Genomic DNA, 14,707 nt, shown 5'->3' with positions numbered 1-14,707 from the left:
TGAGACTGTTCCAGACACAATGTAGTGAAGAGTCAAATAACCAATATTGAAAAAAATGTGGTCCAGTGGTCCTGCTGCTGGACTGGAACTCAGTTATGTATTGTTCCCGGTTTTGCTATCAATTTCTACTCACACCAGCCTTCCTGCCTGTTCATGCCCATCATTTTTCTGTCTCGTCTATCTAGATAGCTAAAGGGGTTCTCTCTTCTCTTTTTGTCTTGGACACTCCTCATGTTAGTGTCAAAAAATAATTAATGGCATTAAAAGAAACAACTGTTCTTAGTTTGATGCTGATGTGTGTAACAGAATACTTTTCTTGCCTTGCTTACCATTTGGTGGTGATAAAAGGAGTTAATGGACATGAATTTTTATGAGCTCTGTACTGAGCTTGAGAATCTACAATGTGAAAAATACCATGAAAAACTCAAGCATGTTTTCTTTTTGCTCTCAAATCTCTCTGACTACAGGTATTGCAGCTGGGTTCTGAAATCCTCCCACAGTACAAACAAGAGGCACCAAAGACTCCACCGCATATAATTTTGCATTATTGTGTATTCAAGACTACCTGGGACTGGATCATCTTGATTTTAACCTTCTACACTGCTATTTTGGTCCCTTACAATGTCTCCTTTAAAACCAAACAGAACAACGTGGCATGGCTGGTCGTTGACAGCATTGTAGATGTCATTTTTCTGGTTGACATTGTGCTGAATTTCCACACCACCTTTGTGGGGCCGGCAGGAGAGGTGATCTCTGACCCCAAGCTGATCCGCATGAATTACCTGAAGACCTGGTTTGTGATTGACCTGCTCTCCTGCCTGCCATATGATGTCATCAATGCATTTGAGAATGTTGATGAGGTCAGTACACCACTTACTTCCACTTCCATCCATTGATTATCACTTGATGGTTGGGGGGAGGTGTGGGACAGAGGAAAAAAATTTATGTTTTTAAATTTATCGAATTACTGTACATATGTCTCTGGTAACCACCCACAGCATCCACAGAAGTTTGCTTATGAGTGCTAGCCAGAAGGCTCATCCTTTAATTGCTGCTGTAGTTTTTGGCGTTAAAAATCCATGTTTATTTTCCTTCTTCGTGCATCCTCAGGGTTCAGGACAGGTAGAGGCAGACAGCAGCACCTTGGTACAGCACTGAGGAAAACTGTTCCATCTGACTTAGGAATAGTTTAAACTTTGTGTCAGGACAGTTTCTTGGGGCAGACTGTTCTTGCTTTCACTGATGACTGATCAGGGTAGTTCTGCTAATGCCAATTCTTCACAGGAACAATTGGGAAGTAAAATACACATTTATCAGCTGCTTCTACGCCATAGCAGGTGGCAAAGAGGCAGGCAGTGACTCACTGAATTGTCTTAGAGCACTAGAAAGCACTGTGTGGATACCTGGTGATCTGTGCATCATTGTTTGGCAGCAGTATTTTTAGAGGAAGGTGAAGTGAATTGAAGGTGCTTGTTTGGTAATAATTAAATGAAAGGGTAGTGAGAAATCTGGAAATCCAGGCTCTTCCTTAGCTCTTCATTTCTCTGGGAATAGATCACAATCCAGCAAATGAACTAACATTAAACACTTAAATGCAGAAAACAATTATTTTTTAACTGCTTGCTTTTTTGGATCAGTCTGCCAAGAAAATATTCCTAAGGTAAATCCATTAAAGTTCTGTGCCTAAAGAATTCAGAGAGTTAATTAATTTTTAATAAAATCTTAGAGGATTGCAGCAGTCTGCTTTCTGGTTATATGTTATAAAACCATCAACTAGTTATGTGTCTGAGTTTATCTGTGACACATTCTAAAGCTGTAAGATACAGAATCACAGAATCACAAGATGGCTGGGCTTGGAAGGCATCTCTGGAGATTATCTAGTCCAGCCCAGACTCTAAAATAGATTCACCCAGGTTGCACAGGATTGCATCCAGAGATGGAGGGGGATTTACATACCTACTTCATCAGGGCTTAGTTTTTAAATTTTAGCCTGTAAAATTTAAATTTTATGATTTCTTTTAAAATATGCCCATGTTACAGAGGACAGCCTAATTATCAAAAGAAAACTATGCCAAATGAAATATAGGCAAAACCAAACCCCATTACTTTTTAAAAATTCCACTATTTTTAATAAAATTTAAAGTGGTTTTCTCAATGATGTGAGGACAGGTAGGCAAACTATTAAATGCAGTGGAAAAAATGTGATATTATTTGACATTTAATTCCCTAGAGAAGTTTTCATTTTATATCCAGCTACAGACTGAAATAACACAAATTAGATCAAACAAAAAAGCCTTGTGAGACCTGTCCTTAAGTATTTGTTTGTCATATGAAAGACCCAGACTGCAGATTATTCTGCAGGGCTTTCACATATTGCTTTGCTGTGACACTGATGAAGTGATGGAAGGAGTGGCCATATGTCAGTTTCTGACATTTAGACAGAAAGAGTAAAAATAATAAATAAAATTTCAAAATAAGCAAAGCAAGAAACAAACAAACAAAACAAAACAAAACAAACAAACAAACAAAAAAAAAAACAAACAACAAAAACCAACAAATGAGGAAGGAAGCTTTTCTCACCCACGGCAGATAGAAGCAACCTGGTGAAGATTTTGCTGAAGGAACACTTTTTGACTTCAGACTGGTGATGTGACCTACAGAACATCCCTGAGGACAATGTCTGTATCAGTGGCTGTGACAGCCGTCGAACTGAGCACAGATGATTTTGGACTCATGGTAGCAATTCTGCAGAGAAATTCTTGTGTGAGTTGATATTTCTGCAGGTTCTCCATCTCAGTGTACCCTTGTGGCAATGAGAAGCTGATTGGTACTTCAGTTTTCCCCTGGCTCTTCAGAACTCTCCTTAATCAGTATAACAGTGTTGGTTTTAGTTATTCCACTATTGTGCCCAAGGAAAAAAAAAAATCAAGATTTTTCTTGATGCTGTCTTTTCAAGACTGTTCATCTACATTTCCCATAGTGAGTTCTGACATTTGGCTGGGATAAATCACTGTAGAATCATTAGAGCAGAGTTTCCACTGGTGTAAATTGCCATGCTTCTACTGAGAGCTCGTAGGCTGTTTATGGGACCTGGGGGGTTTTGCCAGCAATGCCAGCAGAATAACACAGTGCATATCAGGAGGGGTTTGGGACAGTATATGGTGATCACTGTTTCAAGAGCTGCCTGTAGAGAGAAAGATAACCTTTTATTAGAGAAGAAAAAAATAAAAGCCATATTCAAGGAATCTTGAAAGCAGAAAATCTTTGCTTTTCATCTTTTTTTTTTTTTCTGTTGTGTAGAGCATTCCCTTGTGGGTCAACTCCCTTCCTTTCTTGATGGTTTAAATTTACCTGTCTCTTGCCCTGGATTATACAGCATATAACTTTGCAGCTGGATTAACTCAGGTTCAAGGCTGCTCTGCTCAACATACAGATAGCAAACTGAACTGTTATCTGTGTGCCAATTTAATTTTGCTACAGGGAATTCCCTTGGAACCATGGCACTGGAGTCAGTAGCTGGCCATGGCTGCTGCAGGAATTTTTTTTTTCCAGAAGTCCTAATGAGAATATCCTTTTGCAAATGGCCAGAGATGAAATGATACCCAGTGTTGACAGTGGTGATAAAATGAAATGAAGAATATGAATTGCTGTTTTCCTGGTCTGATGTTTTCCGTACATGATTGTAAACAAGAGGAAATAGAATCCTGGCTTTGTTGCAGTCCCTGTAATGAAGAAGGACTGGGCTAGGTGGAAGCTTGTTTATTTTGCTGTCTGCTGTCATTCTCTCTTAAAAAGAAAGGCAGTGAAGACTCTGAGAATGTCATGGAGGAACTAAGTTGACAAGTCAATTTGTCCTTAATAATATTGTAATTACTGTGATGGAGACTAATTGATTTGCAAGGGACACAGGACCTGCAGCACTTAATTAAAAAAACTGCATAATAGGGTATTGAGGGTTTTTTTTTTTTTTTTTCCCTTTGGTCAGTTTTGGGACTGTCCTGTGACTTACCTCTAGATTAATAGTGCAACCATTTTTGTCATCTCTAAAGTGATCCACTAATTGTAATAGGTGAAACTAGAGCTGATCAATATTTTTGGCAAGCAGACTCTCAATTGAAAAGATTCTGGTGTTGGATTTTGTTTTCTATTTTTGAAGTAGCTTTTTGTATTGCAATTTACTTCATTATTCCATTATAAGATATAACAGAAAATATTTTCTTGAAACAAAATTGAGTGTGACTTCTGTGGTTTTCAGACAATTTCAAAATTCTTTGGGTTTGTTGCAGTTTGGAGCATTAGTATATTTTCAATTCACATTTTTCAATATAATTGAAATTCCAGTTTCCTCTCTACATGGTTGAGAATATTTTTGTCCATAAAAATAATTTGAATTCATTAACTATTAATCAATACAACTATTAATAACTACAATTAATTCAAGAGGCACTTAAGTATGAATAGCCACATTCTACAGATGGAAGAGGAAAGAAAAAAACATTAATGTCTTTGTACAAGGCCATATAATTATATAAGAGACTGATCTCAAGTGCTATGCTCAAAGAGACAGTACAGCATTTCATACTCAGACATGAGCTGAATTCAATAAATGAAGAAATTAGTAGCTGTACAGAAATTTGTGTTGTTACCCAAATGAAAGTAAAGTTATTGATGTTTCTCCTGGCTTTTATATATGGGAAGTGAATTATGCAGTTAAATACTAATTATTTTCTTGACCTGACAGAATTTCAACAGAAGAAAATATACCACTGATTGATGAATCAACTTAATGCTAGGCTTGAACTTTCCATTGTTAGGAGAATACATCATGCTGTAATTTAGTCTGAGTAAGAAGAGAAAATATTGGTCTAAAATTTAAACAGCCCTTGAAACATGTGATGTTAGTCTCTTTTAAATGTGAATGATCAAAATAGCATTTGTCAGTAATTCTTTAAAGTAATTAGTATTATTCCTTACTTAAGAAAATACCACCTACTTTGGGGGATAATGTTATCTTTTTGTGTTCAGACATCAATCAGTAAAATTAACAAAAATCAGGCTTAAAGAAAATTCCACAATTTTTGCCAAGAACAGTGCAATTTAAGACTTTGAATTCCAAAGCATATTTTTGCAGTGTCAGCTTGAGCAATTTTATACTGTGGTTTTCATCCATAATGCCATAAGATATAATTTATATTGGAAAAAATTTGACTTATTGCATGTGATGCTGTTGTGAAATCTCATGGTAGGAGTGGAATCCAGTCATGTCACCACCGTATAAATCTCTGAAGTAAGGAGTTTGCAGTAGTAATTGCTATATGTGTTTGAGCAGAGCACTGTGATCAATTGTTGGCTGATGCCAAATTGAGAACCATGTATCACTCTATTAGTTGAGGTAGAAGAGAAATAAATGCATAGTAAAAGATCATCAGGAAAGATGTATTCAATATAAATGATCTAGTGCTCACTTAAGTGAATGAATAGGAGAGAAGCAAGCATGTAGGCAAAGAAGATTTACAGCTTTGAAAGGCCAAAATTTATGATGATGATAAAAAAGTCCCAGGAAAAAAATACAATACAGAATAATAGAAGTAAATGAAGATAATTAGTGCTAAGTGAGTGTGGTGTAGCTGGAAAGTAAACAGTGAGTTGAGAGAGGAAAAAATGAATGTGCTGCTGGTCAAATTGTTGGCAACTCTCTGAGGCAGTACTTTTGCAATAGATTAATTTAAACCTTGTTAATGGAATAATCTCTCATGCTAATACAAATTAGCTATTTAGGAATTACTGAAGTGGCTACACTGGAAAGCATGCAACTTCCTTTTTTTTTTTTTTACCACTGCATGCAATAAGGGGCAAGGAAATAAATTATCATATTCACAGTTTTATGGAATAAACTGGGACCTATAAAGAAAGATTTTGGGTTAGATGAATTTTGCAAAATGGAAAATAGAATTTAAAAAGTATTTTTAAACTGTAAACAGCTGAGTAATATGAAATCTGTTTGAAACAGTAGTTCATCACTCTCATTTGAATCTGTCCAATGAGGCTAGTGTTGTATTTTGCATGTGAGCCTATTGCTAAATTTAGTAATGAATGAATAATTTTCTATGGCTAATTGAAATTTTAACGTAGTCATAACCTACTTTTTATGTAATGTCTTTAACAAAAAACCCCCAGCTGTGTATCACTGTGAACCAGGCATGGAAGAAATGTTGGCAAACGTGGTTCTTGGATGAGATGAAAGCAGATGAGGAGGGATAAGTGAGACCCTGTGGACTGGGTGACACCTACTGGGGCTCCTGGGGAAGGATCAGGCAATAGGATTTTTGTGCCCAGATAGGGTAGGGGGAGGCCTTGGATTGGGGGTGTGATGATGAAGGAGATGTGCTTGGTTGGGTGTCCCTGTGTTGGAAGCCCCTGAGAAACAGGACAGTGCAAGAGGAGGTGTGTCCTGGGGGCTGTAACCTGCCCAAAACCCTTGGAGCATGGCTAGGAAGGTCCCTGGTGTGGCTCCTAGGTGGAATTTAGAGCTTCAGAAGGAGCTTGGCAGGCTTGAACTGTGGAAAAAGGGAAGTGCAGTGGAAAGGAAAAGCAGTGGTGGTGGAGGAGGGCTGCTTGTCTGACTTCTGGAAATGCCTCTGTTCTGCACTTCCAGGCAGGAATTATTCCTCAGCAGACAGGTAGGTGGAAGGAGTACTTTGGGGAATGCAAATGGTCCAAAGCAGATTACTGGGGTGAAGTCACAAGCCAAGATATAAACCAGGTAGGCAAAAGAAGCACTTGCTGTTCAGGGAATTGGGAATTCAAGTGAGGGAGTCTCTTTTTTGTCTGCTTTGTTCCACATCTCCTCACATCACATCCTTCTTCCCCCCCGCCCTTTTTTTTTTTCCCCCAGTCAAATATGACCTTTTCTATTTTCCTTCCTTAAAAACCCAACCTCCATGCTACCCATCACATGCCATTTTAATGCTACCCTGTGAAGGGGCAGGCTGTCTTTTCCCCCCAAAATCCTCAGTTTTCCAAATTGTGTTGATTATATCAACACTCCAGAGCTCTTATGCCTTGGAAGACATTCAAGGTTAAATTCTCTCCTATGCTGTAAGCCTGTTTCTGGTGTTGAGTTTATTTTAGTTCTGCTACTTTCCTTAGTCTTACCCATGCTCATACACCTTGATGACTCAGAGATATCTGCTGCTGATGGATAGCCCATACCAAAAGAGAATTCCAGAGCAGGATGTGTTTCTGTGTCCATGCCTGGTGTTGACCTTCTCTATAGGTTCTACTGAGGCTGTTGAGATGCCAATTGACTCCTCTCCTTTTGCACTCCAAATGTTCAGATTAGTCTTTCTGCTAAGCCACAGATAAGTAAGGGTGTTATTGGATTTCAGGGCTACTTCTTCATAGCTTTGAAAGGCCAGACATGATCTATCATTCTGTCAAAGAGAGAATAGTAGTCTACATAAGCTATTCAGTCTGAATCAGGCTAAAAGAATTATAACGCTGAATTACATTTTGAGTGATAATGTATGGTGATAGTCTTTGTCCAAGTAGAAGAGCTAATTGAATATATTAGATTCTGAATTATTTCAAAAAGCTGCTGTTAGAGTGAGGCTTACACTGTGTATAAAGGAAAGCATGTTCCAAAGACAGGGATCAGTTACTCTCCTCTTCTCCCACCATTCAGCACACTTGTATTGGTCTGAGGCAGAAAGTCAGATGAGATGACAAAGGGTATTTGTTTGAGTAGCTAAGTGGTTGCTCTGCAGTCTATTTCATATTAGGGATGGAATTAGAATTGGGAAGATGGAGAGGTATTAGATGCCAGTAACACTAAGTCTTATTTGAGTGTTTTGCCTCTTTGACATAAGTAAAAAGCTTCTGGAATTGGCTGTTGCTTTGAATCAGAAGCATTGGAAAACAGATTGTTGTCTATGTCTTTAGGTTACTTATGTGTTCATCTTTATTCTTGTTCTTCCTCATAAAGTAAAAGGAAAATAAAGTTTGTTTCCTGGTTTTGTTTTTTTTTTTTCCTGAGTGTGCATGTATGCATGTAAGGCAAGCGTGGACATAGTTTTACAAATGCAAAATCAGCCTTCCCATCTCTTCCCACACCCTGTGCTCTTATGCATGAATTATTGCTGTTTCTCCCCTAGTTCTAACCAAGCTCACAGATGTCTGACTAAAATAAGCTTCAGGAGTCTAGAGATCTGTTTTCTTCAGTGCTGAAAACCACAGCAGTATCCAGAGGGCTTAGATATTGATTTTGACCTGCACATAACACTATCTCATCTCTTGGTTGCTAAATATGGCAAACTGTAGGAAAGGTCATGTTCTCAGACCTAATTAAGAAAATCAGAGGAGACAAATGATGGAAATGTGTAGTCCTAATGATGACCTGACAGGGCTGCCAGGTTACTGCAGATAGGCAGAGCCAGGTTGTGGCATGGCTGACTTCAAATCAAGTGTCAAGAAAGAAGGCAGTGCTTTCTCTCTCTTGCCTCACAATAGTGATAAATTTGGTTCATTGCCTCCCCTTTTGTAATAAATAATTTATTTTTTTTGTCTGTTTCATTCTCTTTCTTTTAATGGTTAGCTTTTAGTCTGCTGCATCTCCCTTTAATTGAGATGAAGCCTGAACTTTAGCAGTTCCATATGAGAGAAAAGTGCTGGAAAACTTAGGAAACATTTGTGCTAATACTGAATATTTCTCTTTTTAAAAATAGGTAGTAAGTAGGAAGTAAATTATCCTGTCTTTGAGCCTAGGAAAAAAATCTTAATGCTTGGGTTAAGTGCATTTTCTTTCTGTACATGTAGAAAGTGAATAATGGCCTAAAAAGTGAATACTGTCATGTTGATTGAATCTATTACTAAAGTACTTGTGCTACTGCAGCTGTAGGAGGTGGGGTGGATGTAGCATTTTAGTTATTTTCTGCAGTTCACGATGCATCTTGTTTGGAATGGCAAATGAATTATTTCTCATGGTTTTTTTAGTGGGGGGTAGGTAGAGTGGCCTCAGTTACTTTTTATGGCTGTTCTTTAAACAATTTGTATTTTGATTTTTTTCTAGGTGGACTTTTATTATTCAGTGAACTGAGTTGAATTTAATTTTGCATGGCAAATGAACAGCCACCACTATTTTTATCTGTACAGCATGTATCACTGTAGTGTCCACTGTCACTGTTCTTGGGGACCATAATGACACAAGTAACAATAATTGCCCTGCTTACAGCCTTTATGTTTTCAGTGTCTCTGTCTCATTTTCTGGGTGTGAAAGTAACAGCACAAATCTCAAGTTGTCTGATTGAGAGGTAGAGCCAAAACATGGATGTCCTGGATCCTGTGTTTGGAGACAAGGCTACTTACATGGCTGAGGTACCAGTGTGAGACAAGGGGTCCACTCTACTCTCAATAGATTAGATCTTGCAGAAAGCAAGGAAATACAGAAGAAAATGTGTAAATGTGCACAATATATAGTGAGGAGGTCTAATTAATGACAAATTATACATGGAAATTTACTTTTGGCAATATTTCATGGACAAACTTATGAAGTGTTATCTTTGAATATAATATGTGGGCACTGCTTTCCCCTGGGACTGAGGCTGCTCTGTTTTTCTGGTTTTGGGGTACAGTTCTACTTGGCAAAGAATGTGTAGAAGGAGAGGGAGGGGAAGTTGTTGTGTTTATAATTTTAAGGACTTTTGACATTCAGGTCTGCTCTATCAGTGGCTATGGAATTATTTCTTCAGTATCTCAGTGCCTTGAGCTTGCCCTTTGGTTTGGAAGGGACTGGTTACACTTTCTTCCTTTTTTTATGCAGCAGCCATCACTGGCAATGAAAGTAACCTGCCAAACTATGAAATATTTATCAACATCTATATACAGGTATCAGCAGTAGAATTTTTTTAGTCTTACTCAGTTGCTTCAAATCAGTTGAAATACAAGTTGTATGAAATTCAGTATTTTCTGACATACTTGACCAAGTGCTGCTTTTTAAGTGAACACTGCACCCAAGTTCTCTCTCTAAAAAAAATATAGTAAAAATGTACCATGAGTCTGTTCTGGCCATGCAACAGATTTTTTTTTTTTTTTTTAATTTTTGCATAGACTCAAGGGATGTTTTCTGTTGAATAGAGTACTAGTAGTTGCAACAGTGTTGGGGTAACTCAGACACAGATAGAACTCCAAGGAATATTACTTAGCCTTGTCCTTTCCCTGGCTGCCACACAGATATTCCTTACGGTGACCCCTTAGAGCACAACATCTGGGGGTGCCTGCTTAGGACCTGCAGTGCCATTTCCAGCTCTTTATGAGCTGAGGTTTTCCTGTTTCCTTTGGACAGAAGGATCTCTGGGTGTCTCTGCATCTGCCTCTCAAAACTGGCAGGAGTAGCAGACCAAGAGGGTGGGGCACACATCAGGAGAAGTAAATTGAGTTCAGGCTCCTTTGCGTGACATTGTGGAGCCATCTGTATGATAAAAGCATAAAAATAATCTGCACTGATAAGAGCATTAAAATGGACAATAATCTAAAAGTACAGTTCTATTTAGGAAAGTGGTAATCTAAAATTGTCAAATTTTCAATCCAGCAGATCTATTCCAGTGAGCATTAAAATATAACTTGCTAAAAAGTACTGATTTAAAGTATTACAGGACTATCTGATTTTTTTTTCCTAATTTATCATCTGTGAAACAGTCTATTAAGTTTCTGTTGTTGGTAACCATTTGAAATTCTTTCACTTAGAAATTTTTAAGAATTATATGCATAATCATTTCCCTGTGCAGTTCTTGATCTTGATCCATTGATCCATTTAGGATTGACAAATCCTTTCCTTTGAGGAAATCAAAAGTAGAACACTGTTAACACTGAAATAAAAATAATTTGGTTATTTTTTAATAGAACTTTTTCTGAACTTTTAGAATCTCATTGGCAATGCAGTCAGGTGAGTATTAGGAGTAATTAGAATATTTAATGTATCCTTTCAGTGCTACCAAATCAAGCATATATTTTTATGTAAGTATTCAAGTTCTTTTTGTACAAAGAACCTATTCTCTATTTCTGGTCAGAATTTGGTAGAATCAGTTAATCTCAAATGATGCAGTTCAATCCCATTTCAATTTTTAAAATAAAATTTCTTTTAGTAAATTTTACAAGGGAAATTATGGTAAGAGAATGTTTGAAAAAAGTATTTTGGCTTAGACTTTTAAAATCTGATTTCATGTATTTTAATTAGTGTTCCCATTTCTCATATCCAATTTCTTGAACTCCTCTTCTGTGATTCTTTCCTTTCCCCAAGTATTTCTAATCCTTCAGTCATTTTAATTTTTGATTAAGAATTAACCAGATTCTAAGCAATTAAGTCCTTCCTAAACCATTATTATTTCTTGGCTTTGGTAGGAGTCTTGCTGACAAACAACATTTTTGGGAGGCTTTTTCTGGCTTTTTTTTTTTTTTTAATATCAGGGATATGTTTAATTTGAAGAACTGGTTTTGAACAAAAATAAAACTGTTTTCTTGGATGTTGGGGTGATGATTTTGAAGCACTGTGTGATTACAAAGCTTGGTTTTGAGACTGAAGCTAAAAGTGCACCATTTCTGGAGTCCTCTCAAAATGTGAAAGATTAGTGTTTCACTGCTAAGGTTTGTAAAGAGAAAAAGAGAAATGGGGATTGGTCCTGAGGGAAAAGTTCCAAAGGCTCTGTTGTAATGTCAGAATATTTAGAATGCAGAGACTAAATGCGCTTGTCAGTGCAGGACTTGCATATACCCAATTCTTAGATGCTGTTATAATTTTTTGCATTTTCCACTTTGCTTTTTCTCTCCATACTGAGTGTTCAGCCATACCTGCTTTCTCTCCCCTGGAAATTAAGGCTTTTGTGTCATATTTTCAGAATTGGCATTGAGGCTTTGCTCCAGTGTTTACAAAACAAAGCTGGGTCTGGAATGAATGGGAAATGGAAATTAACTTACTTTGTGTAGCAATTTTTGTTTTCGTGACTTGAAAAGTTTGGCATAGATGTTCATGGAAAGAATAGTTCACTTGCTCTCTTCTAGATTTCTGCAAATATCTCTGATTTAAAGGAAGGCTGCTATTTTATCTTCTTTTTTTGGTTTTTTTTTTTTCTTCTCTCTCTCTTTTTACTCCCCACCCCCTGCTTGCATTAGATCTTGTCCAGATACTTAATAGAAATTGATAGTGTGTTCCCAGGTAACAAATTACATCTGTCTCTGAAAATGAGTCAATGTAATCATGACAAATTCATGAAATAAAGGGAAAAGATATTGCTGCAGTCCTGGGGAACATGAGTCAATATGCTTTATGTAATTATTTAATAAAACATCTTTTCTAGTGCATTGAAGTAGCATAAGATACTGAGGCAGTTGTATTTATGCAGGAATAAACAAACTTCCAGTAAAAGCTGGTGACCAGAAGTATGCAATTATGCGTTTCCAGAAATACTCATTAAACCAGTCTGCTTAAATTTTAATCAGACTTCTATGTATGAAACAGTCTTGGTAAGAGGAAGTAGGGAAAAAAAAAAACTCAAAGGATTTTTATGATAGGCTATTTAGATCTTCTTATGCCCCAAATGAGTTTGAATTTTTTGATTTGACTTCTTGTGCAAATCTGTATAAATGTTAATACAAAATCCTGCATGCTGGTTTAATTCAGTTTTATGGGAACCATATTATTTTCAGCACAGAAATACTACATTGATATCAAAGCTGTCATGAAAAGGATATAATTTGGGGATTAGTGAGATATTTGAAATTTTAAGCTATATGAGAAATGTCAGAGAACTGATTATCAATGCAGGAATTTGTATAGGAAAGTGGAGTCATAGGAAATGCATTGTAGTAAAGAGGAAGACTACAAATTTCCAGGTACTTCCACTATTTTTTGGCCTTTTTTATTTATCTTTCTAATATCTCTGAGCTAAATATTACAATCTGTGTTATATCTGAGGTATTACATCTGACATATTGCATAAGAATTCACAATTGGATATGCCTGTTGTTTGGAGTTTTTACAAAGGTATTCGTAAACTTTTTCAAATAATCTGAAAAGGGAGTTCAGAGGGCAACCCACATTATGGTAGTGGATGAAGGCAAGAGTGCCTATGTTCCTCCCTGGAAAGGGAGCTAAGCTTTTAGTGTTTCACAGTTTCTCTGTTACCTGGTGGCCATCTTTTTTACGGATCACCTTATTTCTCAGGAAGCCACCGTAACGAATACTGTTGCTTTCACCTGAAATTCTAACGGCCACTGTGCTTTATTGCTTTATCCTTCCAGGGCATCAGCAGCCTCTTCAGCTCCCTCAAGGTGGTGAGGCTGCTGCGGCTGGGCCGCGTGGCTCGGAAGCTGGACCACTACATCGAGTACGGGGCGGCCGTGCTGGTGCTGCTGGTGTGCGTGTTCGGGCTGGCCGCGCACTGGCTGGCCTGCATCTGGTACAGCATCGGCGACTACGAGGTCATCGACGAGGACACCAACACCATCCGCACCGAGAGCTGGCTCTACCAGCTGGGAGAGTCCATAGGCACGCCCTACCGCTTCAACACCTCGGGCTTTGGGAAGTGGGAAGGCGGGCCGAGCAAAGATTCCGTCTACATCTCCTCGCTCTACTTCACCATGACCAGCCTCACCAGTGTGGGATTTGGGAACATTGCTCCCACGACAGACGGGGAGAAGATCTTTGCCGTGGCTATGATGATGATTGGCTGTAAGTACTAGAGATTCTGTCTTTCTCATACACAACACCAAATAGCTGTATATCACGAATGCTGATTTCATAAGAACATCTGTGTAGTGGTTTGAAAGCAAAACCAGTGACAGACTCCGAGTCAGAAATACAATTTAATAGGAAAAAAGATAAAAATAAAATGCATGCAATAGTACAAAAGCAAAACCACAGAGTCAGGATACAACTTGACACTAACTGCTAGTTAGGGTGGTGGTAGCAGTCCAGATGAAGTGGTCTTGTTGAAGCAGTGATCCTGTAGAAAGGTCTGGTAGCTCTTGCCTTCTGGAAATCAGTGGGTAAGGCCTGCCTTGATGTTCCAAATCTCAGTTTTTATCTAGGTAGGAAAGGCTTGGCTCCTCCCCCTGGGTGGAGCATCTCCCAATGGGATGATGTAATTTTATCAGTCATGCAGTGGGACTCAATGACCCATTAACAGCCAATATCTTCCTGGAGGAAGAGTGGGTCCTGAGAAAAAATAAAGAATATTGCCCCATCTGGTTTTAAAGATGGCCCATTAGCAGAGGATATCTCCCACAGAGATAAGAATCACTGCCCCACCTGGTGACAGAATATATACTCTATATAGATGGTGATAGAATATATACTTTTGGGCACACCTTTACATTGTAACCTAGGACAATCTGGAATCCTGGTAAATGTGGTGCAACTCAAAATATTTTTGGTGGCAGTTTAGGTATTACACAGGTACTTACCGGTTAGGTTTAAATCACAAATAGGGGTATTGTTGTGACTAGCAAAAACTCAGTCATTTTGGAAGGAATATTCTGTCTATATCCTTTCAATATGCTCATGTAAGTAAACCATAAAATGCTTAAAGCAGGAACTGTTAAGAATTAATGCACCTTTTTGCCTCTACCGTTTTAGTATGTGGCAAACTGTTTTCATGTCTGAGAGCTGTATACATTTAATAAGTGGCTCAGAGTGTGGGAAGAGGTCTAGGAGCAT

General features: G+C 37.9%; 1 protein-coding gene across 1 annotated transcript in view; it reads left to right on the top strand.

Annotated features, from left to right (window-relative positions):
- Positions 1 to 14,707, top strand: part of KCNH1 (potassium voltage-gated channel subfamily H member 1) — a 165,513-nt gene that overhangs the window by 35,683 nt on the left and 115,123 nt on the right. Inside the window, exons 6-7 of the mRNA XM_056487440.1 lie at positions 468 to 860; positions 13,291 to 13,720. Of these exons, the coding sequence (XP_056343415.1) occupies positions 468 to 860; positions 13,291 to 13,720 (823 nt within the window). The remainder of the gene's footprint in view (positions 1 to 467; positions 861 to 13,290; positions 13,721 to 14,707) is intronic.

Source organism: Oenanthe melanoleuca, chromosome 3 (genome assembly GCF_029582105.1).
Source record: "Oenanthe melanoleuca isolate GR-GAL-2019-014 chromosome 3, OMel1.0, whole genome shotgun sequence".
In the NCBI taxonomy this organism is placed as follows: domain Eukaryota; kingdom Metazoa; phylum Chordata; class Aves; order Passeriformes; family Muscicapidae; genus Oenanthe; species Oenanthe melanoleuca.
This window is presented reverse-complemented; position numbering and strand designations above follow the sequence as displayed.